At 49.7% G+C, this 27,181-nt stretch overlaps 1 protein-coding gene across 7 annotated transcripts in view; it reads left to right on the forward strand.

The window, feature by feature from the left end:
• The window catches only part of DAAM2 (dishevelled associated activator of morphogenesis 2), a 683,500-nt gene that overhangs the window by 616,682 nt on the left and 39,637 nt on the right, over positions 1-27,181 (forward strand). For 4 of the 7 annotated variants that reach the window (XM_073671719.1, XM_073671723.1, XM_073671722.1 and 1 more), the window contains one exon: positions 8,548-9,895. The exons of the other annotated variants lie outside the window; for them this stretch is intronic. In XM_073671719.1, the coding sequence (XP_073527820.1) occupies positions 8,548-8,763 (216 nt within the window). In that variant the 3' untranslated portion in view covers positions 8,764-9,895. Of the gene's footprint in view, positions 1-8,547; positions 9,896-27,181 lie in introns of those variants that run through there. 7 annotated transcript variants of the gene reach the window in all.

The raw sequence follows: 27,181 nt of genomic DNA on the forward strand, positions 1-27,181 counted from the left end.
TCAGCGGTGACATCACTGAGAATGCCGCCTATCCATCACCAGAGATCAGCGGTGACATCACTGAGAATGCCGCCTATCCATCACCAGAGATCAGCGGTGACATCACTGAGAATGCCGCCTATCCATCACCAGAGATCAGAGGTGACATCACTGAGAATGCCGCCTATCCATCACTAGAGATCAGCGGTGACATCACTGAGAATGCCGCCTATCCATCACCAGAGATCAGCGGTGACATCACTGAGAATGCCGCCTATCCATCACCAGAGATCAGCGGTGACATCACAGAGAATGCCGCCTATCCATCACCAGAGATCAGCGGTGACATCACTGAGAATGCCGCCTATCCATCACCAGAGATCAGCGGTGACATCACTGAGAATGCCGCCTATCCATCACCAGAGATCAGCGGTGACATCACAGAGAATGCCGCCTATCCATCACCAGAGATCAGCGGTGACATCACTGAGAATGCCTCCTATCCATCACCAGAGATCAGCGGTGACATCACTGAGAATGCCGCCTATCCATCACCAGAGATCAGCGGTGACATCACAGAGAATGCCGCCTATCCATCACCAGAGATCAGCGGTGACATCACTGAGAATGCCGCCTATCCATCACCAGAGATCAGGGGTGACATCACTGAGAATGCCGCCTATCCATCACTAGAGATCAGCGGTGACATCACTGAGAATGCCTCCTATCCATCACTAGAGATCAGCGGTGACATCACTGAGAATGCCGCCTATCCATCACCAGAGATCAGCGGTGACATCACTGAGAATGACGCCTATCCATCACCAGAGATCAGCGGTGACATCACTGAGAATGCCTCCTATCCATCACCAGAGATCAGCGGTGACATCACTGAGAATGCCTCCTATCCATCACCAGAGATCAGCGGTGACATCACTGAGAATGCCGCCTATCCATCACCAGAGATCAGCAGTGATATCACTGAGAATGCGCCTATCCATCACCAGAGATCAGCGGTGACATCACTGAGAATGCCGCCTATCCATCATTAGAGATCAGCGGTGACATCACTGAGAATGCCGCCTATCCATCACCAGAGATCAGCGGTGACATCACTGAGAATGCCGCCTATCCATCATTAGAGATCAGCGGTGACATCACTGAGAATGCCGCCTATCCATCACCAGAGATCAGGGGTGACATCACTGAGAATGCCGCCTATCCATCACCAGAGATCAGCGGTGACATCACTGAGAATGCCGCCTATCACCAGAGATCAGCGGTGACATCACTGAGAATGCCGCCTATCCATCACCAGAGATCAGTGGTGACATCACTGAGAATGCCGCCTATCCATCACCAGAGATCAGAGGTGACATCACTGAGAATGCCGCCTATCCATCACCAGAGATCAGCGGTGACATCTCTGAGAATGCCGCCTATCCATCACCAGAGATCAGAGGTGACATCACTGAGAATGACGCCTATCCATCACTAGAGATCAGAGGTGACATCACTGAGAATGCCGCCTATCCATCACCAGAGATCAGGGGTGACATCACTGAGAATGCCGCCTATCCATCACCAGAGATCAGCGGTGACATCACTGAGAATGCCGCCTATCACCAGAGATCAGCGGTGACATCACTGAGAATGCCGCCTATCCATCACCAGAGATCAGTGGTGACATCACTGAGAATGCCGCCTATCCATCACCAGAGATCAGAGGTGACATCACTGAGAATGCCGCCTATCCATCACCAGAGATCAGCGGTGACATCACTGAGAATGCCGCCTATCCATCACCAGAGATCAGTGGTGACATCACTGAGAATGCCGCCTATCCATCACCAGAGATCAGTGGTGACATCACTGAGAATGCCGCCTATCCATCACCAGAGATCAGTGGTGACATCACTGAGAATGCCGCCTATCCATCACCAGAGATCAGAGGTGACATCACTGAGAATGCCGCCTATCCATCACCAGAGATCAGTGGTGACATCACTGAGAATGCCGCCTATCCATCACCAGAGATCAGTGGTGACATCACTGAGAATGCCGCCTATCCATCACCAGAGATCAGTGGTGACATCACTGAGAATGCCGCCTATCCATCACCAGAGATCAGAGGTGACATCACTGAGAATGCCGCCTATCCATCACCAGAGATCAGCGGTGACATCACTGAGAATGCCGCCTATCCATCACCAGAGATCAGTGGTGACATCACTGAGAATGCCGCCTATCCATCACCAGAGATCAGCGGTGACATCACTGAGAATGCCGCCTATCCATCACCAGAGATCAGCGGTGACATCACTGAGAATGCCGCCTATCCATCACTAGAGATCAGAGGTGACATCACTGAGAATGCCGCCTATCCATCACCAGAGATCAGCGGTGACATCACTGAGAATGCCGCCTATCCATCACCAGAGATCAGTGGTGACATCTCTGAGAATGCCGCCTATCCATCACTAGAGATCAGAGGTGACATCACTGAGAATGCCGCCTATCCATCACCAGAGATCAGAGGTGACATCACTGAGAATGCCGCCTATCCATCACCAGAGATCAGAGGTGACATCACTGAGAATGCCGCCTATCCATCACCAGAGATCAGCGGTGACATCTCTGAGAATGCCTCCTATCCATCACTAGAGATCAGCGGTGACATCACTGAGAATGCCGCCTATCCATCACCAGAGATCAGAGGTGACATCACTGAGAATGCCGCCTATCCATCACCAGAGATCAGCGGTGACATCACTGAGAATGCCGCCTATCCATCACCAGAGATCAGAGGTGACATCACTGAGAATGCCGCCTATCCATCACCAGAGATCAGCGGTGACATCTCTGAGAATGCCGCCTATCCATCACCAGAGATCAGCGGTGACATCACTGAGAATGCCTCCTATCCATCACCAGAGATCAGCGGTGACATCACTGAGAATGCCGCCTATCCATCACTAGAGATCAGAGGTGACATCACTGAGAATGCCGCCTATCCATCACCAGAGATCAGCGGTGACATCACTGAGAATGCCTCCTATCCATCACCAGAGATCAGCGGTGACATCACTGAGAATGCCGCCTATCCATCACTAGAGATCAGCGGTGACATCACTGAGAATGCCGCCTATCCATCACTAGAGATCAGCGGTGACATCACTGAGAATGCCACCTATCCATCACCAGAGATCAGCGGTGACATCACTGAGAATGCCACCTATCCATCACCAGAGATCAGCGGTGACATCACTGAGAATGCCTCCTATCCATCACCAGAGATCAGAGGTGACATCACTGAGAATGCCGCCTATCCATCACTAGAGATCAGCGGTGACATCTCTGAGAATGCCGCCTATCCATCACCAGAGATCAGAGGTGACATCACTGAGAATGCCTCCTATCCATCACCAGAGATCAGAGGTGACATCACTGAGAATGCCGCCTATCCATCACCAGAGATCAGCGGTGACATCACTGAGAATGCCGCCTATCCATCACTAGAGATCAGCGGTGACATCACTGAGAATGCCGCCTATCCATCACTAGAGATCAGAGGTGACATCACTGAGAATGCCTCCTATCCATCACTAGAGATCAGAGGTGACATCACTGAGAATGCCGCCTATCCATCACTAGAGATCAGAGGTGACATCACTGAGAATGCCACCTATCCATCACTAGAGATCAGAGGTGACATCACTGAGAATGCCGCCTATCCATCACCAGAGATCAGAGGTGACATCACTGAGAATGCCGCCTATCCATCACTAGAGATCAGAGGTGACATCACTGAGAATGCCGCCTATCCATCACCAGAGATCAGAGGTGACATCACTGAGAATGCCGCCTATCCATCACCAGAGATCAGCGGTGACATCACTGAGAATGCCGCCTATCCATCACTAGAGATCAGCGGTGACATCACTGAGAATGCCGCCTATCCATCACCAGAGATCAGAGGTGGCATCACTGAGAATGCCGCCTATCCATCACCAGAGATCAGAGGTGACATCACTGAGAATGCCGCCTATCCATCACTAGAGATCAGCGGTGACATCACTGAGAATGCCGCCTATCCATCACTAGAGATCAGCGGTGACATCACTGAGAATGCCGCCTATCCATCACTAGAGATCAGCGGTGACATCACTGAGAATGCCTCCTATCCATCACCAGAGATCAGCGGTGACATCACTGAGAATGCCGCCTATCCATCACCAGAGATCAGCGGTGACATCACTGAGAATGCCTCCTATCCATCACTAGAGATCAGCGGTGACATCACTGAGAATGCCTCCTATCCATCACCAGAGATCAGCGGTGACATCACTGAGAATGCCGCCTATCCATCACTAGAGATCAGCGGTGACATCACTGAGAATGCCTCCTATCCATCACTAGAGATCAGCGGTGACATCACTGAGAATGCCGCCTATCCATCACTAGAGATCAGCGGTGACATCACTGAGAATACCTCCTATCCATCATTAGAGATCAGCGGTGACATCACTGAGAATGCCGCCTATCCATCACCAGAGATCAGGGGTGACATCACTGAGAATGCCGCCTATCCATCACCAGAGATCAGCGGTGACATCACTGAGAATGCCTCCTATCCATCACCAGAGATCAGCGGTGACATCACTGAGAATGCCGCCTATCCATCACCAGAGATCAGCGGTGACATCACTGAGAATGCCGCCTATCCATCACCAGAGATCAGAGGTGACATCACTGAGAATGCCACCTATCCATCACCAGAGATCAGCGGTGACATCACTGAGAATGCCGCCTATCCATCACTAGAGATCAGCGGTGACATCACTGAGAATGCCGCCTATCCATCACTAGAGATCAGCGGTGACATCACTGAGAATGCCGCCTATCCATCACCAGAGATCAGCGGTGACATCACTGAGAATGCCGCCTATCCATCACCAGAGATCAGCGGTGACATCACTGAGAATGCCGCCTATCCATCACCAGAGATCAGAGGTGACATCACTGAGAATGCCGCCTATCCATCCCTAGAGATCAGCGGTGACATCACTGAGAATGCCGCCTATCCATCACCAGAGATCAGCGGTGACATCACTGAGAATGCCGCCTATCCATCACCAGAGATCAGCGGTGACATCACAGAGAATGCCGCCTATCCATCACCAGAGATCAGCGGTGACATCACTGAGAATGCCTCCTATCCATCACCAGAGATCAGCGGTGACATCACTGAGAATGCCGCCTATCCATCACCAGAGATCAGCGGTGACATCACAGAGAATGCCGCCTATCCATCACTAGAGATCAGCGGTGACATCACTGAGAATGCCGCCTATCCATCAACAGAGATCAGGGGTGACATCACTGAGAATGCCGCCTATCCATCACTAGAGATCAGCGGTGACATCACTGAGAATGCCTCCTATCCATCACTAGAGATCAGCGGTGACATCACTGAGAATGCCGCCTATCCATCACCAGAGATCAGCGGTGACATCACTGAGAATGACGCCTATCCATCACCAGAGATCAGCGGTGACATCACTGAGAATGCCTCCTATCCATCACCAGAGATCAGCGGTGACATCACTGAGAATGCCTCCTATCCATCACCAGAGATCAGAGGTGACATCACTGAGAATGCCTCCTATCCATCACCAGAGATCAGCGGTGACATCACTGAGAATGCCGCCTATCCATCACCAGAGATCAGCAGTGATATCACTGAGAATGCGCCTATCCATCACCAGAGATCAGCGGTGACATCACTGAGAATGCCGCCTATCCATCATTAGAGATCAGCGGTGACATCACTGAGAATGCCGCCTATCCATCACCAGAGATCAGCGGTGACATCACTGAGAATGCCGCCTATCCATCATTAGAGATCAGCGGTGACATCACTGAGAATGCCGCCTATCCATCACCAGAGATCAGGGGTGACATCACTGAGAATGCCGCCTATCCATCACCAGAGATCAGCGGTGACATCACTGAGAATGCCGCCTATCACCAGAGATCAGCGGTGACATCACTGAGAATGCCGCCTATCCATCACCAGAGATCAGTGGTGACATCACTGAGAATGCCGCCTATCCATCACCAGAGATCAGAGGTGACATCACTGAGAATGCCGCCTATCCATCACCAGAGATCAGCGGTGACATCACTGAGAATGCCGCCTATCCATCACTAGAGATCAGAGGTGACATCACTGAGAATGCCGCCTATCCATCACCAGAGATCAGCGGTGACATCACTGAGAATGCCGCCTATCCATCACCAGAGATCAGTGGTGACATCTCTGAGAATGCCGCCTATCCATCACTAGAGATCAGAGGTGACATCACTGAGAATGCCGCCTATCCATCACCAGAGATCAGAGGTGACATCACTGAGAATGCCGCCTATCCATCACCAGAGATCAGAGGTGACATCACTGAGAATGCCGCCTATCCATCACCAGAGATCAGCGGTGACATCTCTGAGAATGCCTCCTATCCATCACTAGAGATCAGCGGTGACATCACTGAGAATGCCGCCTATCCATCACCAGAGATCAGAGGTGACATCACTGAGAATGCCGCCTATCCATCACCAGAGATCAGCGGTGACATCACTGAGAATGTCGCCTATCCATCACCAGAGATCAGAGGTGACATCACTGAGAATGCCGCCTATCCATCACCAGAGATCAGAGGTGACATCACTGAGAATGCCGCCTATCCATCACCAGAGATCAGAGGTGACATCACTGAGAATGCCGCCTATCCATCACCAGAGATCAGCGGTGACATCTCTGAGAATGCCGCCTATCCATCACCAGAGATCAGCGGTGACATCACTGAGAATGCCTCCTATCCATCACCAGAGATCAGCGGTGACATCACTGAGAATGCCGCCTATCCATCACTAGAGATCAGAGGTGACATCACTGAGAATGCCGCCTATCCATCACCAGAGATCAGCGGTGACATCACTGAGAATGCCTCCTATCCATCACCAGAGATCAGCGGTGACATCACTGAGAATGCCGCCTATCCATCACTAGAGATCAGCGGTGACATCACTGAGAATGCCGCCTATCCATCACTAGAGATCAGCGGTGACATCACTGAGAATGCCACCTATCCATCACCAGAGATCAGCGGTGACATCACTGAGAATGCCACCTATCCATCACCAGAGATCAGCGGTGACATCACTGAGAATGCCTCCTATCCATCACCAGAGATCAGAGGTGACATCACTGAGAATGCCGCCTATCCATCACTAGAGATCAGCGGTGACATCTCTGAGAATGCCGCCTATCCATCACCAGAGATCAGAGGTGACATCACTGAGAATGCCTCCTATCCATCACCAGAGATCAGCGGTGACATCACTGAGAATGCCGCCTATCCATCACCAGAGATCAGCGGTGACATCACTGAGAATGCCGCCTATCCATCACCAGAGATCAGAGGTGACATCACTGAGAATGCCGCCTATCCATCACCAGAGATCAGCGGTGACATCACTGAGAATGCCGCCTATCCATCACCAGAGATCAGCGGTGACATCACTGAGAATGCCGCCTATCCATCACCAGAGATCAGAGGTGACATCACTGAGAATGCTGCCTATCCATCACTAGAGATCAGCGGTGACATCACTGAGAATGCCGCCTATCCATCACCAGATATCAGTGGTGACATCACTGAGAATGCCGCCTATCCATCACCAGAGATCAGCGGTGACATCACTGAGAATGCCACCTATCCATCACTAGAGATCAGAGGTGACATCACTGAGAATGCCGCCTATCCATCACCAGATATCAGTGGTGACATCACTGAGAATGCCGCCTATCCATCACCAGAGATCAGAGGTGACATCACTGAGAATGCCGCCTATCCATCACCAGAGATCAGCGGTGACATCTCTGAGAATGCCGCCTATCCATCACCAGAGATCAGAGGTGACATCACTGAGAATGCCCCCTATCCATCACCAGAGATCAGCGGTGACATCTCTGAGAATGCCGCCTATCCATCACCAGAGATCAGCGGTGACATCACTGAGAATGCCTCCTATCCATCACCAGAGATCAGCGGTGACATCACTGAGAATGCCGCCTATCCATCACCAGAGATCAGAGGTGACATCACTGAGAATGCCGCCTATCCATCACCAGAGATCAGTGGTGACATCACTGAGAATGCCGCCTATCCATCACCAGAGATCAGCGGTGACATCACTGAGAATGCCGCCTATCCATCACTAGAGATCAGAGGTGACATCACTGAGAATGCCGCCTATCCATCACCAGAGATCAGCGGTGACATCACTGAGAATGCCGCCTATCCATCACCAGAGATCAGCGGTGACATCACTGAGAATGCCGCCTATCCATCACCAGAGATCAGCGGTGACATCACTGAGAATGCCGCCTATCGAGTCCTAGTGCAGTGATAGAGAAAGATACAATGTTTTTGCACAATGCTCTGGTTGGATAATTGTATATTTCTGTGTTTTCCATGTTTTATCATTTCTTTTCTTTTTCTTTAGCTGAAGGATCAACGTGAGAAGGAGCGGCGACTTAAGAAAGCCAGAGCCGGCAGTATATCGGAGGAAGGAGGCGAGTTTGACGACCTTGTGTCCGCTTTACGATCTGGAGAAGTCTTTGATAAGGACATATCCAAACTTAAGAGGAACCGGAAACGTTCTGGGAACCAGATTCTGGACCCCAGCAGAGAAAGAGCAGTGACAAAGCTAAATTACTAGTAACCAAGCGATGGAGACCTAGCGGCGGAGGACCGCGGAGGACTCAAGGTCACCGGAAACTGCCCTGCGGACATAAGGAACTTGTCCTGAGTGACTGAGATCTTCCCACCCGAGCTCGAGGGTCCCACTTTCTGAAGTGCCTCAGTGGAGATCCGTAATGGACCACCAGGTCCGTGTCTACGAGACCTGCAGGAGAACGCACCCTTAGTCCGGGGTCACGCTTTACAAGTGCCAAATATTGTCATTTTTTTTTGCACTGTCTAAACCTTCAGAATTATCGGTATTTTGTACAGTATCTGCCCTAAGGCTTTGAGCGTCCCTGGAGATGGCCAATAAATAGATGTAAATAGCAAATTCCAGATTTTGGAATCTAAAGCAGAAATGTAACTTTTTATTTTTTACATTTTCTTTTTTTAAATGTTAACTGTAAAGTCCCAGCTGCAACTAATAGTATCAGTGGGTATTTAATGAGTCCCCCTTCGCCTCCCCACCAACCGGACCTTGCACAAACGTACTCCTTGTAATTCCAGGACCAGCTCCAAAACCTTAAAAAAAAAAAAACCTCTTGTACAATTGTTACATGTTGTGCACTTTTTACCTTTTTGATGTGTTGCCATGGTTAGTGTTGGCTTCGAGGACGCTGTCACACAAAGGACAAGCTGTGAAAAATCTCAGCCGCCTCATCAAAAGCACAAAGATTTTGTAACGAAAAATAGGGAAAAAAAAAAGGGGAAAAAATAATAATAATATGCATCATAGTTACATAGTTTATCAGATTCTGGAACCGAACCTTATCACGGCCAACACTATATCCTGGAACGGATGCATGGGAGAGCCATGGTTGTCTCATAGCACATGATACCACAGGGACACAAATCACGGGATTTGGGGTCTAATCTTAGACTTTAGTTGACCTTAAGTTGGCATTCAAGAAGTTGGTCCAACCATAGAAGGCAGTGGTTGGATGCAGAACGTCTGTGTAGTATCCATACTTTTTCCTCTCTTGCCTTTGAGAAGTTTGGAACCACTGGTGGCGTCAACTCCACATGGAACCACTCGTGGCGTCAACTCCACATGGAACCACTGGTGGCGTCAACTCCACATGGAACCACTGGTGGCGTCAACTCCACATGGAACCACTCGTGGCGTCAACTCCACATGGAACCACTGGTGGCGTCAACTCCACATGGAACCACTGGTGGTGTCACCTCCACATGGAACCACTGGTGGTGTCACCTCCACATGGAACCACTGGTGGTGTCACCTCCACATGGAACCACTGGTGGTGTCACCTCCACATGGAATCACTGGTGGCGTCACCTCCACATGGAACCACTGGTGGCGTCACCTCCACATGGAACCACTGGTGGCGTCAACTCCACATGGAACCACTGGTGGCGTCAACTCCACATGGAACCACTGGTGGCGTCACCTCCACATGGAACCACTGGTGGCGTCAACTCCACATGGAACCACTGGTGGCGTCACCTCCACATAAAGATTTGAGACATCGCCATAAGCCATTGGTTAGAAGGAGACACATCCAAGAAATCATCTTGGAAAATATGTGGCAAGAAAAAAAACAAACCTTGCCGATATTTTGAGAACAGAACCCCAATTAGCGACTCGTTTCTTGACCTTCTCGTGAGGCAGCACAGAACTTTCGGATGTTCTCTGTGGTGGTCGTAGACTTGGATTTACTGCAGAGTTGGTACAGACTTGTCCCAACCTAAAAGTCTTAAGTGAATGTTCTGTAATGGAATTCTTTTGGAGACGTCTTGGGCCAATGGTGACAATAGAAGCCACGGGCCAGCGAATATACAGAACCTTGGTCGTATCGATGACTTGTGTTGGTTGGACGGTGTAGTCTTTGGGTCAGTGAGCAACTTGCACACGCATTGATCCTAAGTCTGGTCACGGGTCTGGTGGAGAAGAAGGTTTTATCATTAATGCATCCCATCATTTTACCTACATTTTCTCATTATGTCCTACTCATCCCTCACCCCATCATGACCGCCCAAATAAAAAGGTTGGATCAGTGATAGAACCCGGCCCGACGACTGAAACACTTACCCCGGGGGGACGTGGATCCTGGTATCTTCTGTGGCAATAATATATATATATATATGTTGACCGGTATTGATGTAATTTTATTTTTATTTTTTCATTGGGTTTTCGATATGTAAAAGGGAAAGTGACGGATAATGGAAAATATTTGGAAGCACATTTGATAATCTGGATTCTTCTATAAAGCATCATGAGCGGAATAAGCCGTGCGGGGGGCAAGCGCTCTGTACATGCGTCTCCACGCTGAAAGTTACGGAGCAGAGATCTCTGCAGGATTGATGGTGCCTGTGGGCATTACAGCACATACTTGTGAAGTCTGACGGGACCCCCGGATTGCCCATGATCCTACCCCTCTTACGGGAGACATCCCTCTACAAACTGAATATGCAATCGGATGCTTGAGTGCCCAAGAGATCGTCCAAGAGTTCTCAAACTTCCCGGTAGTTTTGGGATATTTGTTGCTTTAAAATTCTAGAGAGATTGTTTCTGTAATGTTGCAGGTGAAGGTTTTTGGGGTTTCTGTCCTCTTCTTGCAGGTAGTAACATTTTACACTTCTATACTTGGGGCGTGATGATGATTTTTCAGCTGGAAAAAGGTGAAAATCCAAAGCAGGGGACACCCCCACCCCTCAGGGACGCTCCCACCCTCCAGGGACTCTCCCACCCCCCAGGGACGCTCCCACCCCTCAGGGACGCTCACACCTCCCAGGGACGCTCCCACCCTCCAGGGATGCTCCCACCCCCCCAGGGACAACCCCCACCCCCCAGGGACGCTTCCACCCTCCAGGGACAACCCCCACCCCCCAGGGACGCTCCCACCCTCCATGGACGCCCCCACCCCCCAGGGATGCTCCCACCCTCCAGGGACACCCCCACCTCCCAGGGACGCTCCCACCCTCCAGGGATGTCCCCACCCCCCAGGGACAGCCCCCGACCACTCCTCCATTAGTTGGAGATTTGATACAATGTAGAATCCAACAAAACGTTTGATAAATAAATGAACCATAAAGTGAGAAGATACAGAACAGAACTTTCTTAGACTTTGGGCTGCCGCTCCTCGCCATTTTCTTACATCTCTTCATGCCCTCAGCAACATTCAAGCACATTCTTGTTTACTCTGATCTGAGTATATGAGAAAGTAGGAGAATTGCTCCCAATTTCTTAAAGGGGAACACTCCTCATGATATACTTAGAACAGTCTGAGGCAATGACGTAACTTCAAACTCCCGAGCCCCAATGTAAAGTTTCCAACGGGACCCCCAATTATCACAGGACTTTAAAGGAAACCCATCAGTGGACTTACAGCTCGAAACAGAGATCTGGGAACATTAAGGAGAGACCTAACGAGTGTGACGACATCCCTGGCTGTTGATTGACAGGTGTCTCCTGTGTATGTACATAGGAAAAAACCTATCATTCTGGGCAAGGAGACAAAAGGTAAGCCGGCAGGGACATCCTCATACCCAGGTCTGTCCCTATAGTCCCCGGCTGGGTCTTCAAACCATACTTTCTCTGTTACGTCTAAGCATTTCTGAGGGGTTTTTACCTGGATAGATGGGGAAGCATAAATCCCTTTAATAGTTTTGGCCTTGTCGTCTGGGCCAACATCACGTTATGGGCTCCAGGGCCGGTGGGGACTGTCTGCAGCCCCTTCATCTTCTATAGTTGCTCTCCTAGTACAAGGGGTCAGAGAATCACATTTCCACCTGCTATTAGGAGCCAGAGATTTGCACCAAAATTTTCTAATTTTTCATGTTTTCTACTTTGATCATTGTGACCTCAGAGACCACATACAATTTTTTTGGGAAATTTTGAAAAAAAAAAGTTTGACATTTCAGCGGCAAACAATGTATCAAGTACAAACAATGTATCAACTGCAAACAATGTACTAAGTACAAACAATGTATCAACTGCAAACAATGTACTAAGTACAAACAATGTACTAAGTACAAACAATGTATCAAGTACAATGTATCAACTGCAAACAATGTACCAAGTACAAACAATGTATCAACTGCAAACAATGTACCAAGTACAATGTACCAAGTGCAAACAATGTATCAACTGCAAACAATGTATTAACTGCAAACAATGTACCAAGTACAATGTACCAAGTACAAACAATGTATCAAGTACAAACAATGTATCAACTGCAAACAATGTACCAAGTACAAACAATGTATCAACTGCAAACAATGTACCAAGTACAAACAATGTATCAAGTACAATGTATCAACTGCAAACAATGTACCAAGTACAAACAATGTATCAACTGCAAACAATGTACTAAGTACAAACAATGTACCAAGTACAAACAATGTATCAAGTACAAACAATGTATCAACTGCAAACAATGTACTAAGTACAAACAATGTACCAAGTACAAACAATGTATCAAGTACAAACAATGTATCAACTGCAAACAATGTACTAAGTACAAACAATGTACCAAGTACAAACAATGTATCAAGTACAAACAATGTATCAACTGCAAACAATGTACTAAGTACAAACAATGTACCAAGTACAAACAATGTACTAAGTACAAACAATGTATCAACTGCAGCTGGGAAATCATAGTATAAAAAGTGTGAACGGATGTCACCCCATGAGTGTGAAGAAGAATGTTCTGATTCACTGACGACGAACAGAGATCTAGGTGAGGACCTGGAGTTGAAATGTCCATGAAGCTCCAGAACTTTTTATTTATTCATTTTTTTTTACATGTGATTAAACCAATGGCAGACATGAGTGCAGAAACTGAGGACATTTTTCGGATGGTGAAGGGGCGCGGGCGGATGTGGGGATCGTCCTCCGATGTCCCCGCTGCGGTCACAGGGCGAGATGCTGCAGTGAATGGCAGAGAGTAAGTGATGATGATGTAGATGTAGACTGTCCGGGACGTGTGTGACTGTCCGTGTGATGTCGGGGGACGGACCCTCGTGTTTCGGAGTAGTGATGTTACCGACTCCAGATATGAAAGAAGAGAATGGAGACAAATGGGAACGCACAGGCTGAGAGTTACATAGCAAAAGGGGGCCGGGTCCCCAGCAGCACAAAGTATTTAAGTAGAAGTGAATGGTGATCTTGTGGAGCATCATAGGAGATATATAATAGAAGACGAGTCCGCCCAGCAGCACAGAGTATTACAGGAGAGCTGTGAGCATCACTAACTAGAAAAGAAGTCAAGAGCCGGAGCAGCACAAAGTGTTTAAGGAGAAATGCAGTGAGTTGTCTGCTTATGGAATGCTGTTGGCAAGGACAAGGATATGGGAACAAGTGGGAGGTTACGTTTTGGGAGTTATTTAGCAGAAGGAAGAGAGAGGGTCCCTAGCAGCACAGAGTATTTCAGGATCTTGCGAGGGACCACTCATATGATGTTGTTCGCGAGGACAAGGTCGCACGTGATGGGAAAAATGAAAGGAGTTGGTGGTTGCAGGCGGGGGAGTTACGTAGTAGAAGGGACAGGGTCCCCAGCAGCACAGAGTGTTTCAGAGTTGGACTCTGCATGTCCTGACAATATGTTATTAATTTGAATTAAAGTGTCCAATACTAAGAATTTCTTATATGTATGTAACAATGATAACCGTAATCTGGATACTATGTGCAGAGCATTATGGCCGTCCCAGAGGTGGCGCCGCGAGTGTTAGGGGAGCATCGGTGTCCATGGAGTACCCACGTTACTATTGTGCCCATATTGTGACCATCTCCACGTACCATTACCCCCATCATTGTATGATCAGGTCCACACAAGCAGCTCCGGATAAAAGCACAGACATAGATAGGAGAGATGCGCTGAGCGCCGCAGCGGCGGCGAGAAGACGAAGGCGGCATGTAACCGCGGCGCAGCATCGCTGAGGATAACGCCATCCCGTCATCATCTCTCCAAAATCCATCGTAAAAATAATAGAATTCCAGAATCACAGGGGATGGGGCCGCGGGAAAAAGAGGGGAATCTCGAAATTCTGGGCTTTGGGGCCCAAAATCCAGGATCCAAATCCCAATGATAAAGTTGTAACAAGTTTGCACTTTTTATGACTTTTAGTCAAATCTTCCCCCCCCCCCCCGGAGAAACGAAATATAAAGGAGAACTCGTCAGTATTAATATAAAGGGAAAGGTGTTAATATCCTGTATATTTTTGTAACATTGTATTTCTTAATGTACGTTAGTAACTGTAGAGGGCGCTATGGTGCAGCAAAGGTCCAGTACTATCCATTCATCTGTACATTATAAGCGACGCCATCTCATCTCCGGACAGGACATGTTTGATTTATTTTTTTTTCGTGGGAGCAATGTTTGATGGCTCAGTTAAAAATATAAAATGACTTAAATTAAATTTGTAGTGTACTGTACCTTTAACTGCACCTGTTATTAGAATATACTGTCTTACTAGAGAAAAATAAACTTCTATGAAATATATAATTTCCCTCCTGTGTCTCAGAGTCTGATTCATTTCATCATTTTAGAGGTCAGAGTATCATTCTAAGGCCACGGCCCCACTATCAGTATTCGGTCAGTATTCGGTCAGTATTTTTTCCCAGGAGTGGGTGATAAATGCAGAATTTGTGACTTGTTTCTATTAAACCTTTTCTCTGATTGTTCCTCACCTGGTTTTGGCTCCTGAGAAAAAATACTGACCGAATACTGACCAAATACTGATAGTGGGCCGTGGCCTTATACAGAGCACCAAATTTACACTACAGAAGCTATTATATACAGCAATATATGATAACTCTCTGCAGCCACCACTAGGGGGAGCTCCCTGTATACAGAGATACATGATAAGATCCTGTCTGCAGTCACCACTAGGGGGAGCTTCCTGTATACAGAGATACATGATAAGATTCTGTCTGCAGCCACCACTAGGGGGAGCTCCCTGTATACAGAGATACATGATAAGATCATGTCTGCAGCCACCACTAGGGGGAGCTCCCTGTATACAGAGATACATGATAAGATCCTGTCTGCAGCCACCAGTAGGGGGAGCTCCCTGTATACAGAGACACATGATAAGATTCTGTCTGCAGCCACCACTAGGGGGAGCTCCCTGTATACAGAGACACATGATAAGATTCTGTCTGCAGCCACCACTAGGGGGAGCTCCTTGTATACAGAGATACATGATAGGATTCTGTCCGGAGCCACCACTAGGGGGATCTCCCTGTATACAGAGATACATGATAAGATTCTGTCTGCAGCCACCACTAGGGGGAGCTCCCTGTATACAGAGATACATGATACGATTCTGTCTGCAGCCACCACTAGGGGGAGCTCCCTGTATACAGAGATACATGATACGATTCTGTCTGCAGCCACCACTAGGGGGAGTTCCCTGTATACAGAGATACATGATAAGATTCTGTCTGCAGCCACCACTAGGGGGAGCTCCCTGTATACAGAGATACATGATAAGATACTGTCTGCAGCCACCACTAGGGGGAGCTCCCTGTATACACAGATACATGATAAGATCCTGTCTGCAGCCACCACGAAGGGGAGCTCCCTGTATACAGAGACACATGATAAGATTCTGTCTGCAGCCACCACTAGGGGGAGCTCCTTGTATACAGAGATACATGATAGGATTCTGTCCGGAGCCACCACTAGGGGGAGCTCCCTGTATACAGAGATACATGATAGGATTCTGTCCAGAACCACCACTAGGGGGAGCTCCCTGTATACAGAGACACATGATAAGATTCTGTCTGCAGCCACCACTAGGGGGAGCTCCTTGTATACAGAGATACATGATAAGATCCTGTCTGCAGCCACCACTAGGGGGAGCTCCCTGTATACAGAGATTCATGATAAGATCCTGTCTGCAGCCACCACTAGGGGGAGCTCCATGTATACAGAAATACACGATAAGATTCTGTCTGAAGCCACCACTAGGGGGAGCTCCCTGTATACAGAGATACACGATAAGATTCTGTCTGCAGTCACCACTAGGGGGAGCTCCCTGTATACAGAGATTCATGATAAGATCCTGTCTGCAGTCACCAGTAGGGGGAGCTCCCTGTATACAGAAATACACAATAAGATTCTGTCTGCAGCCACCACTAGGGGGAGCTCCATGTATACAGAAATACATGATAAGATCCTGTCTGCAGCCACCACTAGGGGGAGCTCCCTGTATACAGAGATACATGATAAGATCCTGTCTGCAGCCACCACTAGGGGGAGCTCCCTGTACACAGAGACACATGATAAGATTCTGTCTGCAGCCACCACTAGGGGGAGCTCCTTGTATACAGAGATACATGATAGGATTCTGTCCGGAGCCACCACTAGAGGGAGCTCCCTGTATACAGAGATACATGATAGGATTCTGTCCAGAACCACCACTAGGGGGAGCTCCCTGTATACAGAGACACATGATAAGATTCTGTCTGCAGCCACCACTAGGGGGAGCTCCTTGTATACAGAGATACATGATAGGATTCTGTCCGGAGCCACCACTAGGGAGAGCTCCCTGTATACAGAGATACATGATAAGATCCTGTCTGCACCCACCACTAGGGGGAGCTCCCTGTATACAGAGATTCATGATAAGATCCTGTCTGCAGCCACCACTAGGGGGAGCTCCATGTATACAGAAATACACGATAAGATTCTGTCTGAAGCCACCACTAGGGGGAGCTCCCTGTATACAGAGATACACGATAAGATTCTGTCTGCAGTCACCACTAGGGGGAGCTCCCTGTATACAGAGATTCATGATAAGATCCTGTCTGCAGTCACCAGTAGGGGGAGCTCCCTGTATACAGAAATACACGATAAGATTCTGTCTGCAGCCACCACTAGGGGGAGCTCCATGTATACAGAAATACACGATAAGATTCTGTCTGAAGCCACCACTAGGGGGAGCTCCCTGTATACAGAGATACACGATAAGATTCTGTCTGCAGTCACCACTAGGGGGAGCTCCCTGTATACAGAGATTCATGATAAGATCCTGTCTGCAGTCACCAGTAGGGGGAGCTCCCTGTATACAGAGATACATGATAAGTTCCTGTCTGCAGTCACTACTAGGAGGAGCTCCCTGTATACAGAGACACATGATAAGATGCTGTCTGTAGCCACCACTAGGGGGAGCTCCCTGTATACAGAGATACATGATAAGATCCTGTCTGCAGTCACCACTAGGGGGAGCTCCCTGTATACAGAGATACATGATAAGATTCTGTCTGCAGCCTCCACTAGGGGGAGCTCCCTGTATACAGAGATACATGATAAGTTCCTGTCTGCAGTCACCGCTAGGGGGAGCTCCCTGTATACAGAGATACATGATAAGATTCTGTCTGCAGCCACCACTAGGGTAGCTCCCTGTATACAGAGATACATGATAAGATTCTGTCTGCAGCCACCACTAGGGGGAGCTCCCTGTATACAGAGATACATGATAAGATCCTGTCTGCAGCCACCACTAGGGGGAGCTCCCTGTATACAGAGATACATGATAAGATCCTGTCTGCAGTCACCACTAGGGGGAGCTCCCTGTATACAGAGATACATGATAAGATCCTGTCTGCAGCCACCACTAGGGGAGCACCATGTATACAGAGATACATGATAAGATCCTGTCTGCAGTCACCACTAGGGGGAGCTCCCTGTATTCAGAGACACACGATAAGATTCTGTCTGCAGCCACCACTAGGTGGAGCTCCCTGTATACAGAGATACATGATAAGATTCTGTCTGCAGCCACCACTAGGGGGAGCTCCCTGTATACAGAGATACATGATAAGATGCTGTCTGCAGCCACCACTAGGGGGAGCTTCCTGTATACAGAGATACATGATAAGATTCTGTCTGCAGCGACCACTAGGGGGAGCTCCCTGTATATAGAGATACATGATAAGATTCTGTCTGCAGCCACCACTAGGGGGAGCTCCCTGTATACAGAGATACATGATAAGGTTCTGTCTGCAGCCACCACTAGGGGGAGCTCCCTGTATACAGAGATACATGATAAGATTCTGTCTGCAGCCACCACTAGGGGGAGCTCCCTGTATACAGAGATACATGATGAGATCCTGTCTGCAGCCTCCACTAGGGGGAGCTCCCTGTATACAGAGACACATGATAAGATCCTGTCTGCAGCCACCACTAGGGGGAGCTCACTGTATACAGAGATACATGATAAGATTCTGTCTGCAGTCACCACTAGGGGGAGCTCCCTGTATACAGAGATACATGATAAGATCCTGTCTGCAGCCACCACTAGGGGGAGCTCCCTGTATACAGAGATACATGATAAGATCATGTCTGCAGCCACCACTAGGGGGAGCTCCCTGTATACAGAGACACATGATAAGATTCTGTCTGCAGCCACCACTAGGGGGAGCTCACTGTATACAGAGATACATGATAAGATTCTGTCTGCAGTCACCACTAGGGGGAGCTCCCTGTATACAGAGATACATGATAAGATCCTGTCTGCAGCCACCACTAGGGGGAGCTCCCTGTATACAGAGATACATGATAAGATCCTGTCTGCAGCCACCAGTAGGGGGAGCTCCCTGTATACAGAGACACATGATAAGATTCTGTCTGCAGCCACCACTAGGGGGAGCTCCTTGTATACAGAGATACATGATAGGATTCTGTCCGGAGCCACCACTAGGGGGAGCTCCCTGTATACAGAGATACATGATAAGATCCTGTCTGCAGCCACCACTAGGGGGAGCTCCCTGTATACAGAGATACATGATAAGATCCTGTCTGCAGCCACCACTAGGGGGAGCTCCCTGTATACAGAGACACATGATAAGATTCTGTCTGCAGCCACCACTAGGGGGAGCTCCTTGTATACAGAGATACATGATAGGATTCTGTCCGTAGCCACCACTAGGGGGAGCTCCCTGTATACAGAGATACATGATAGGATTCTCTCCAGAACCACCACTAGGGGGAGCTCCCTGTATACAGAGACACATGATAAGATTCTGTCTGCAGCCACCACTAGGGGGAGCTCCTTGTATACAGAGATACATGATAGGATTCTGTCCGGAGCCACCACTAGGGAGAGCTCCCTGTATACAGAGATACATGATAAGATCCTGTCTGCAGCCACCACTAGGGGGAGCTCCCTGTATACAGAGATTCATGATAAGATCCTGTACCACTAGGGGGAGCTCCATGTATACAGAAATACACGATAAGATTCTGTCTGAAGCCACCACTAGGGGGAGCTCCCTGTATACAGAGATACATGATAAGATCCTGTCTGCAGTCACCAGTAGGGGGAGCTCCCTGTATACAGAGATTCATGATAAGATCCTGTCTGCAGTCACCAGTAGGGGGAGCTCCCTGTATACAGAAATACACGATAAGATTCTGTCTGCAGCCACCACTAGGGGGAGCTCCATGTATACAGAAATACACGATAAGATTCTGTCTGAAGCCACCACTAGGGGGAGCTCCCCGTATACAGAGATACACGATAAGATTCTGTCTGCAGTCACCACTAGGGGGAGCTCCCTGTATACAGAGATTCATGATAAGATCCTGTCTGCAGTCACCAGTAGGGGGAGCTCTCTGTATACAGAGATACATGATAAGATCCTGTCTGCAGCTACCACTAGGGGGAGCTCCCTGTATACAGAGATACATGATAAGATCCTGTCTGCAGTCACTACTAGGAGGAACTCCCTGTATACAGAGACACATGATAAGATGCTGTCTGTAGCCACCACTAGGGGGAGCTCCCTGTATACAGAGACACATGATAAGATCCTGTCTGCAGTCACCACTAGGGGGAGCTCCCTGTATACAGAGATACATGATAAGATTCTGTCTGCAGCCTCCACTAGGGGGAGCTCCCTGTATACAGAGATACATGATAAGTTCCTGTCTGCAGTCACCGCTAGGGGGAGCTCCCTGTATACAGAGATACATGATAAGATTCTGTCTGCAGCCACCACTAGGGGGAGCTCCCTGTATACAGAGATACATGATAGGATCCTGTCTGCAGCCACCACTAGGGGGAGCTCCCTGTATACAGAGATACATGATAAGATCCTGTCTGCAGTCACCACTAGGGGGAGCTCCCTGTATACAGAGATACATGATAAGATCCTGTCTGCAGTCACCACTAGGGGGAGCTCCCTGTATACAGAGATACATGATAAGATTCTGTCTGCAGTCACCACTAGGGGGAGCTCCCTGTATACAGAGATACATGATAAGATCCTGTCTGCAGTCACCACTAGGGGGAGCTCCCTGTATACAGAGATACATGATACGATCCTGTCTGCAGTCACCACTAGGGGGAGCTCCCTGTATACAGAGATACATGATAAGATCCTGTCTGCAGCCACCACTAGGTGGAGCTCCCTGTATACAGAGATACATGATAAGATGCTGTCTGCAGCCACCACTAGGTGGAGCTCCCTGTATACAGAGATACATGATAAGATGCTGTCTGCAGCCACCACTAGGGGGAGCTCCCTGTATACAGAGACACATGATAAGATTCTGTCTGCAGCCACCACTAGGGGGAGCTCCCTGTATACAGAGATACATGATAAGATCCTGTCTGCAGCCACCACTAGGGGGAGCTCCCTGTATACAGAGATACATGATAAGATTCTGTCTGCAGCCACCACTAGGGGGAGCTCCCTGTATACAGAGATACATGATAAGATTCTGTCTGCAGCCACCACTAGGGGGAGCTCCCTGTATACAGAGATACATGATAAGATCCTGTCTGCAGCCACCACTAGGGGGAGCACCCTGTATACAGAGATACATGATAAGATCCTGTCTGTAGCCTCCACTAGGGGGGGTGGTGGTGGCTGGGGTGATTGATTAGTCTATATCTGTATAGTTTTTATTTCCGGGGCCATATTACATCCGTCCTATTATTTCTTGTTGTTCTGTATACTGAGGTCGCTGATCATATGGCTGCCTCCCTCCTCAGCTCCTATCCTGGATCCCTTACCTTGGCCCGGCGCCCCCCTACCCTGTAGTCCTGACCCCCGCATCCACTACTTGTAAGGTCCTGCAGACTACGCAGAGCGTTGCTCCTATAAATAGCCCGTTCTTGCTGCAGGGCCCCCCGGACCAGCTGGGCTTCATTTCCCTGCTCCTGGCCCTATATCTCAGGGAATGTGACTCCATAAAAAGACAAATAAACATTAAATGTTCTGAGCTGGAAAACCACAGAACAAAACAGGCGCAGCCCGGACCCCGCTTATTATCAGCGCTGCAAACAGCGGAGGGTCCGGCAAATATTAACTACTGCACCTTGTAGTGGGAAAGCTGCCCGGTGCCTCCCCTAGGGGGAGCTGTCAGTACAACAATCATGTAACTCCCTTTGAAGTCAATGGGAGATATATAAATGCATCTGCAGTAAGTTCTCCTTCTGGTTCTGTAGATAGCTCTCCCTGTATGGATGATGCCCAGAGCCGCCACTAGGTGGAGCTACTTGCATATAGAGAACTGTGATAGCTCCCTTTGAAGTCAATGGGAGCAGTATAAAGGCATCTGCAGTGAGCTGCCCCTAGTGGTGACCGTGGGGAATTTACAAAAGGGAATAAAATCTATCTATTCTCTCGTCCACATTTGTCGCCTATAGCGCTTTCCCATATGGCAACTACATGAGAGAGGGCGAGCTTTGTAATATTACGGGGGGTTTTGCCTCTTCTCTTTTGGGTCTTCCTAAACTTTTGGGAAATATCTTTAAGAAAGGCACAGGCAGGAGAATAAGGAGAAGGGCATCACTCATGGAAGTTTTTACTTTCTGAGTCTTCCAATCCTGTATAATTATCTGCCCGGAATAACGGGTAGACAAAGCACCACTTGTGACAAAAATAAACCTCACAGGGGCGAGCGGCGGCCGGACTCAACCCTGCCCAGAAATGAGAATAAGTCAGGAAACATGACCCAGAAAATGGCGCCAGCGCCACGATTAATGAGGGCTGAGCCCGCAGACATATTCCTGGTGCGTCGGGGACAATGGCCGGATATATTCCCTTAAAGGGACGCTCCATCCAGAAGTACCTGGTCTACTGAGATAATGATGTCTGGTGATGAGCGTGCTGTCTGGAGAAGGGAAATAATGCTGCAAACTCTCCCAAACCTCGTGGACTTTCCTGATTTTTCAGAACAATCTCGGCTAATCCTCATTGTCCCGGGCTGAGTGGGGGGCGGGGTTTACACAAACTCCACCCACAAATGGGCACTTCCGGATGGGGTTTTGGGAGCAGCATTGTAGGACTGAAGCGTCACTAATTTCCGATAGTTGGTAACTTCTCTTTATTATTTGGCACTCGCCTCCATACACCGGATTCACATTTTTTTGCACAGAGGTTACCGCATTCCTGATCTACACACCCACATGGCTACTTTGGGTCAAATCTTTTTAAGTTTAGCCTATTAGAGGCTCATTTTTCAGAAACTATTGAGAGGCATAGAAGCCAAGCACAACCTGAGCATCCCCGACTGCAGGGAAATGGAGTTGTGTGGGGTGGAAGGTCCTGGCAGGGCACTAGATAGATATCTCCTATTACAATGTCTGCTAATATCAGCAGATCTCAGAGTCTGGGACACCAGCAGTCGTAAATGACAGGTTCATGCTCGTGTATGGATCCTGTATGACAGCGTTGAGCAGTCCGTATTACCGCATGTGCCTCAGTGTGGCACCACCATAATGCCGCCACATCATACATGTAGTATGGACCATAGGGGATCCGTGTGCTCAGACCTCCACCAATCTCTCCAGCCAGAGGACCCTCTCCGCACGGCACGTTCCCTCTCACCCCGGTATTGGAGCAGACGTACGACTTGTGGTCTCGTGAACGCCATGATGGACCATAGGGGATCTGTGTGCTCAGACCTCCACCAATCTCTCCAGCCAGAGGACCCTCTCCGCACGGCACGTTCCCTCTCACCCCGGTATTGGAGCAGACGTACGACTTGTGGTCTCGTGAACGCCATGATGGACCATAGGGGATCCGTGTGCTCAGACCTCCACCAACCTCTCCAGCCAGAGGACCCTCTCCGCACGGCACGTTCCCTCTCACCCCGGTATTGGAGCAGACGTACGACTTGTGGTCTCGTGAACGCCATGATGGACCATAGGGGATCTGTGTGCTCAGACCTCCACCAATCTCTCCAGCCAGAGGACCCTCTCCGCACGGCACGTTCCCTCTCACCCCGGTATTGGAGCAGACGTACGACTTGTGGTCTCGTGAACGCCATGATGGACCATAGGGGATCCGTGTGCTCAGACCTCCACCAACCTCTCCAGCCAGAGGACCCTCTCCGCACGGCACGTTCCCTCTCACCCCGGTATTGGAGCAGACGTACGACTTGTGGTCTCGTGAATGCCACTAATGCTTTTTTTAGGATTTTGGCTAGGATAGTGGGGCTGTATGATGAGCAGGGGGGACTTGTTTGATTGACGAGAGGGGGTGGGGAGAGATCAGAGAAGTGGTGGACTATTTTATTTCTTTCTTAACTTAATGTGTGGAGATTCCGGCAGCCAATCAGAGTGCAAGAACCATCCACAACGTCCAGACACAAGGGCTTGTGAGCCATTGGCTGCCGAAGTCACATGTCCCTCTCCATATAAAGTGTGGACGTGTTGTTTTAGTGCTGTTTTGTCAGTGTAGCAGCGCAGAGAGGCTGCTCCTGATGCTGCTACTGGATAGTGAGAGAGTGAGATAGTTAGCTGGGCGGTTGCTTCTAAGTCAGATAGTTTAGATAGATAGGTTCCTGTGTGGCTGTGAAATTGACCTTCCTTTTTTGCTAATAGTGTGGTCCAGAGACACCAGGCCACATTTCAGCATAGAACTCTATTGTGCTGATATTGTGCTCCAGACAGGAGTCGTGATTTGAAAATCTAAATTCTTTATATTAATACCGTGGTCCTCATAATATTTTTGTTCAGCCTGGAGTCCACATTTCAAAATCTAAATTTTTGTTGCTAATACCGTGCTCCAGCCAAACTATCTGAGCACATAAATACTGTTTGGTAATTTATTGACAGGTGACTAACAGGTCTGGGCCTTGGGTTGTGAAACAGGTGGTTAAAAGAGTGCAAAAAAATGAGGTTGTGGTGGAAGGGGGAATAGGCTTGGTGTTCAAGGTATACGTGGGGTAGATGGTAATGTTTTTGAAAGCACTAGTGAACCAACACCATCATGTCCTATCCAAAGACAACTTACAACTTATGTTAGTGGACGGCCTACTCCACTCCCTTCCTTTGGCAGCCGCACATGATACGCCTTGTTGATAAGGGCCAGAAAGAGCAGGTGCTCCAGTGGATGGCAAGCTCTGCTTCCAGTGGCCTCTCCTCTTCTTCCTCCACCTCAACATCACACACAGTACAGTCGACAGAGGTGACACCCCAATTACCCTTGTTTCCCCCCACGTCACAACTCACCAACCGCCCAACTGACTGTAGGGAACCACAGATGGGCGAGTCTGTAGAACTGTTCACTCATTCTATATCGTGGGCATCAGAGGTCTGCTCCAAAGATTCACAGAGTAAAGAGGAGGAGGAAAGCATCTGCACCGATGGCCAAAATTTTCTGTTGGATCCGGGGCAGAATGAAGTAGGGTCCGAGCAGAATCCTGACCCTCGTCACCAGACGGTAACCACCGGGAGGAGGTGATCTTGATGAGACTCACGCGGACTGTACTGTGCTGTCAGGGTAACAAGAGGAGAAGGGTGACTCTGAGGGCGAGGAATGGGATAACACATTGGATGATGACGAGGTTGAAGATCCCACTTGGTGTGAACCCAGAGGCACGCAGCTGAGTAGCTCATCTGAAGAAGTGGAGGAGGAAGACGAGGAGGTTACCTTCCATCCTACGGCGCAGACACGGAGTGATGCAATCACGAGGAGCGCTGCATCCTTATCCACAACTGTGGCAGTGACCAGCAGTGGTCACGGGTCTGCAGCTCGCAGGGGCAGCAAGGGTTGCCTAGCATGGGCCTTTTTTGAGATCGCAAAGGATGAGCAACTCACGTAATCTGCCAACTTTGTAAACAATGACTCAGTAGTGGCAAAAATTGCAATAATTTGACTACTACGTGCAAGAACTGGCACATGCGCGCATACAGCATGCGTTACTCTGGTAATCTCACTGCGATAAAATGCAATAAAATGCAGACTAGTGGACCTCAACAACCATCAGCTGCCCCATCAACCGCATCTGCTGCTTCTTCCCCCTCTGTCACCATGCCAAGTGTCACCATGCCAAGATTCCCGCCATCCGGCACCATCTTCAGCCTTCTTCCCGCCATCCGCGAAGATTCCCGCCATCCGGCGCCATCTTCAGCCTTCTTCCCGCCATCCGTGAAGTTTTCCCGCCATCGGACGCCATCTGGGGTCGTTTCCCGCCGTTTGCCCGCCATCTGCAGTCTTTGCCCGCCATCTGCGAAGTTTCCCGCCATCGGGAGATGATTCCCGCCATCTGAGACGATTTCCCGCCCTGGCAGAGCGGACGCCATTATGGGTGTGCCAGAGGGTGGCAAGAGACCACCTCCCATCGTGGGCGCGGTCCCAGAAGGGCGCCAAAAGCGGAGACCGCCCCCACCAGCCGAGACTACCACCATGGAAATGTCCATCAAAGTGGGGGGTTTGCCCCTGAAACTGACTGTCACTAAGTTGCCCCGGGACCACTCCCAAGGGGGGCGGATAGAGAACAAAACGGAGAAGATGGGTGCAGCCTGGAGAAGTCTGGACAGATCGCACCCGGGGATGGAGGAAGAGACAAGCAGTACCGACCCCGTGGTCGGGGGCCTGCTGCAGGCCGCCACCCCAGAAGGCCTGGTGGAAATCCTGGCACAGCTCCCCAGAGATCGGGAGCGTGCACAGACTGCGCTGGAGGCCTTGGCCCGGAAGATGGCCCGAGTACAGCAGGAAGCACTGGCCGAATGGGGAAGGGAGATGGCCCAGCAGGCTGGAACCCGCCAGCAGAGGACGCCACCCGCAACGTGGAGCATGTCTGCCCCTGAGGATGGTGCAGGAGGGACGAAGGCCGGAGACGACGCCGCGGAGGGAGCCGCAGGGATGGAAGCAGGTAATGGGGACGTCACCACCCCGAGCCCAGTAGCCGAAAGCCTGCCCCAGCTCCCCGCCGCAGAGCCCGAAGTCCCACTCACCGCGCCCGTTGCTGCACCGCCACTGCTCCCAACTAGGCCTCAAGCGGCCGGAGCCGCGGTCACGCCCCCTTCCGCGCCACGCCCCCTGACCCGGAGCGCGGCAAAACAGGAGGTGCCCCCGGCCTGGTCGCAAGGCCGAGTGCCTCCGGGCGCCGCGGTCTCCACGGCGTCCTCTACCTCCACAGTGCCATCGGCCTGGTCGCAAGGCCGAGTACCTCCAGGCGCCGCGG

The sequence above is a fragment of the Phyllobates terribilis genome, unplaced genomic scaffold (assembly GCF_046119375.1).
Source record: "Phyllobates terribilis strain yellow unplaced genomic scaffold, ASM4611937v1 Scaffold_3__8_contigs__length_932513732, whole genome shotgun sequence".
Classification (NCBI taxonomy): Eukaryota; Metazoa; Chordata; class Amphibia; order Anura; family Dendrobatidae; genus Phyllobates; species Phyllobates terribilis.